Source organism: Manacus vitellinus, unplaced genomic scaffold (assembly GCF_001715985.3).
Source record: "Manacus vitellinus isolate BGI_N305 unplaced genomic scaffold, ASM171598v3 scaffold_14_pilon, whole genome shotgun sequence".
Classification (NCBI taxonomy): Eukaryota; Metazoa; Chordata; class Aves; order Passeriformes; family Pipridae; genus Manacus; species Manacus vitellinus.
The window spans coordinates 9430086-9433954 of NW_021939063.1; the positions used below are offsets into that span (position 1 = coordinate 9430086).

Sequence of the window (3869 nt, forward strand, 5' to 3'; positions counted from 1 at the left end):
TGCGGCCGGGACCCCTCCTTCACCGAGGCCGGGCCGGGTCGCCGCTTCCGCAGCCTCCACGCCCGCCACCTGCAGCTGCTGGAGTGGCCGGGCCGGCCGCACGACGCCTTGTCCGTGCCGGGAGAGCCCGGCGAGCGCTACCACCTGATCCTGCCCTCCTTCTTCCGGCTCCTGGACACGCTGCACCGGAATGGCCGGGCCTTCGCCGTGGTTTTCAGGACCTTCGGCACCGACCTGCCCCGTGCCCTGCAGGCTGTCAGCAGTGCCCTGGACGGGCAGCACCCCCAGTTCCCCACCTTGCGGGACGTGGCGGTGAGTGGTGCCCCGAGGGTCGGGTGGGATGGGGAGGGGCAGCCGGGTGGTCCCACGGAGCCCCCCCGTGCCAAGCTGCTCTCCAGCCACTTGGCCAGACTGCTTTAAAAGCACCGGTTTCTTGGGATGAGGCTGTCAGCTGTGGGGGAGCACGTGTCTGTGCAAATCCTGTGTGGGAATGGTCTCCTCCCGGGTTGGACAGAGCATCCCTTCTCCTGGGAGGTGGCTGCTGTAGCAGTGCAGGGCTCCCTGGCTCAGAGCTGATTGCAGCTGTGCTCTCTGCCCTCCCCCTGGAAGCACACTGGGCAGGAGCACTGGGAATGATCTTCAGGAGATGCTTCACTTATTTCTTGGAGCATTTATGGGGAGCAGAGAATGAAACGGGGGCAGTGTGCAGCTAGGAGGTCATTCTTTTCCGTCCCTGGGAAGGAGATGACTTTTGGCTGGGGGTGGTTCCACACCTCCTCTTGTCTTCTCCCCAGCACTGTCCTCCCACACTGCAGTGGTGGGGAGTCTCCACCCTGCTTCTTGGTGTCTCTACCAGTGCATGAAACAACCTGTCTGCTTTGGAAACCTTTCCTCCCTTGCTTTTTGTGGTCCTGCAGCTCCCTGTGGATCTCACCCCTGGCCAGATCCGCTGCAGCAAGCGGGAGGTGGTGCTGACACGGGGCGCGGAGCGGCTGGCCACCCGGGAAGATGGAAGAAAACTTTACAACTATTTCAACTCCTTTGAGGGAATTGGAGGCTTCCAAGACCACTTTGACTGGTGAGAAACAGGGCACTGAGGAAGTGGATTGGGCGTTATATTGTCTCCTGTGATTCTCTGATCTTCTGAGATAGCTCCTAGTTTTGAAGTCTTTTTGGTTTTGGGGCCTGTCACTTATGCACTCCCTGTTTTTCCTGTGTGTAGCCTGATGGGGCTGTCATACCTTTCCTCAGGTCTCCATCCCCTGGTATACTCCATGCTTTTCTCCAAACAACCCCTGATTTGTCAGCTTGGTGCAAAATGCCTTTCCCAGGAGGCCACAGCAGGCAGCAGGATGGGACATTCTCCATCCCACTTCCCTGGCTCAGAGGCTGCCCTGAGCCTGCAGTACAGCCTGCCGTTGCCTGGGAGCTGTCACCCTCTCACTCCCCTGACTGCTTCTTCTCCTGATAACTGTTTCAGGTGGGCCAGAAACAATTTCTGTTCCCGCGGTGGGAAGCCCCTGTGGATAGACCCCCACGATCCTGATGTTCACCACATCTTCATCGATGACAATATCCGGCTGGACGATGCGGACACCATTGTCCACCCACAGGTAAGTGGCTGAAGGCCACACTGGGGGTGACCCTGGTGAGGTCAGGCATGTTTTGTGTCCTTTGCATGAGGCTGCAAAGGGGGATTGAAGTGTAGCCCTGGTGTCACTGCACCCTGGGCACCAGCATGGCAGTGGTCTCAACTCCTGCCCATTTCCATCTGTAAGGAGACAGTGCTGGGGGGAAAACCTGCAGCAGCTGGTGAATGGTCAGCAGTGTTTGCCAGGCAGCCAGGGAGTTACGAGGGATGACATGCTTTGTGGACATTCCCTTCCATACAAGCTCTCCCAGGTTGTAGTTTTGTAGCTGGTGGCAGTTGTCACTGCCTGGACAGACCTGTCAGGAATAGGGTTTGGTCTGTGCTGTGCCTGGTTCAAGGGAGTTATTGCAACAGCTCCTGTGTGCAGCAGCTGCTACCTGAATGTCTGCAGCAGATAGAGAATGGCTCACACAGCTCCACTTGCTGCATTTCAGCCTCAGGCTGTTTCCCTGATCAAGGAGTTCCTCCTTTTGCCATCAGTAGCTGGTATGGCTGGTCGGTTGTGCTGCTCAGCTTGTCTCAAGAGCAACCCTGCAGCCCAGCCCCAGGGCTGCTCCCATGCCAGATCACACAGGTAGGATCCAGTTATGGTGGCAGCAGGCCTCGTGGGAGTCTGGGCAGCAGCCGAGCGTCTTCCCAGCAGGGCTCATCCTCACTGCCGGGACCTTGTTGTCCTGCAGCCAGGATCTGTAGGTGGGATGCCATCTTCCCCTCCTCTTCCATCACCAGCTCTGCAATGCTGTCCCCATGTCAGTGATGGTGACAAAGCAGCGCTGGAAGTGAAACAGATTACCAGGTGGCCTTAGGCAGAGCCGTGGTGAAGATCAGAAGATGAAGTCCCTGTTCCCTCCCGTGGCAGCCAAAGGAGAGCTGTTGGCAGAGGTTTTCCTGGGGTTGGCTGCTCCACAGAGCTGTTTTCTTCCAGCTGCGTGGTGTGTTCCTTTAGGGGAGCACCAGCAGCATGTGTGACAAGCTGTTTTGGAACCAAAGGCATTTTCTGTGAGGGAGGGGAAATCTGGAGAAAGTTCACCTTGTGCTGCTGGAGTGGAGATGGGATCTCCCTGCCCTCTGACCCTGACCCACGGCCAGCATGGAGGTGCCTGGCCAGGGGAGGACAGGGGCACCACAGGGCACATGTGCTTCTGCCAGGCCCTGCTCTCCCCACAGGTGTTCTCGGAGCAGGGCAGCAGCAGCCCCAGGAGTGCACCCACCTCAGAGCTGTACGACGTGTGCCTGGTGCAGACAGACCTGCTGGAGGCCATTGCTGATGAGGACTATTTCCTGCACTGCGTGAGGAGGTGCGAGGAGAACTATGACCGCTACCTGGCCTGCATGAAGAAGGACACTCCAAGCCGTCAGTGGGATGGACAGTGATACCACCTCGTGGGGCCAAGGGGCTCCAGAATGGGACACCCCCCACTTTCTACTACGCACAGGCAAAGTCCTGGGCTGGGCTCCTGCTTCAAGCTGTTCCCTCTCCAATGTGCAATGTGGGCTTTCAGTCCTACCAGGAGCCTCCATGCCCAAACACAAGTGTCCCGGGAGCTTGTGTGATGGGATTCCTGGAGGAAATGGTTTTCCATTCCTTGGCAGCGGTGCCCAAGTTGCCCTTCCTGCATGAGGGCTGGGGCTCACTGTGCCCCTCTGCTCACCAGGCAGGTCCCTTCCATCCCTTGCACCATGGCTGTGATGCAGCCTCGCAGTGTTCACACCTCCCTTCCCACTCCTGTGGCAGTGACTGGTGCGGAGCAGGTGCCGGCGTGAGCACAGTGTTATCGGCAGCACCCACAGGTGCCATTTCTGGTGTGATGTTCTCGGCGGATGCCCTGTCACTTCTGCCTGTTTTTAAAGCAAACCTTTTTAGCTCATTTCTGTGTGAGTTTCCTGCCTGCCCTTGCCTCTGCCTGTGCTGGTGGGTGGGAAGCGCCTTTCCTGGCATGTTCATTTGCCTGGCTCAGCCAAGTGGGGACAAAAGTGGCAGTGGAGGGTTTAAGACCCGTGTGCATCTTCCTGACGCTGCTGAGAGACTGTGGCAAGGGTGTGCTCGGAGTGGGGCTGAGCTCATGCTCTGTCCCTGCAGCCCTGCAGCAGTGACGGGCCGGGGGGTGCTCTCCTGGGCAGGACGGTGGGTTCTCAGCTCTGTGAGCCCGGCGCTGTGTGGCTCCAGCACCGGCAGCGGGATCTCTCCATCTTCTCTCCCTGCGGCGGCTCCGTCCCG

The 3869-nt window shown here is 58.7% G+C and overlaps 1 protein-coding gene across 1 annotated transcript in view; it reads left to right on the top strand.

The window, feature by feature from the left end:
- KLHDC8B (kelch domain containing 8B) overlaps positions 1 to 3869 on the top strand; it is a 10507-nt gene that overhangs the window by 2078 nt on the left and 4560 nt on the right. Inside the window, exons 2-5 of the mRNA XM_029958329.1 lie at positions 54 to 312; positions 918 to 1078; positions 1481 to 1613; positions 2819 to 3005. Of these exons, the coding sequence (XP_029814189.1) occupies positions 54 to 312; positions 918 to 1078; positions 1481 to 1613; positions 2819 to 3005 (740 nt within the window). The remainder of the gene's footprint in view (positions 1 to 53; positions 313 to 917; positions 1079 to 1480; positions 1614 to 2818; positions 3006 to 3869) is intronic.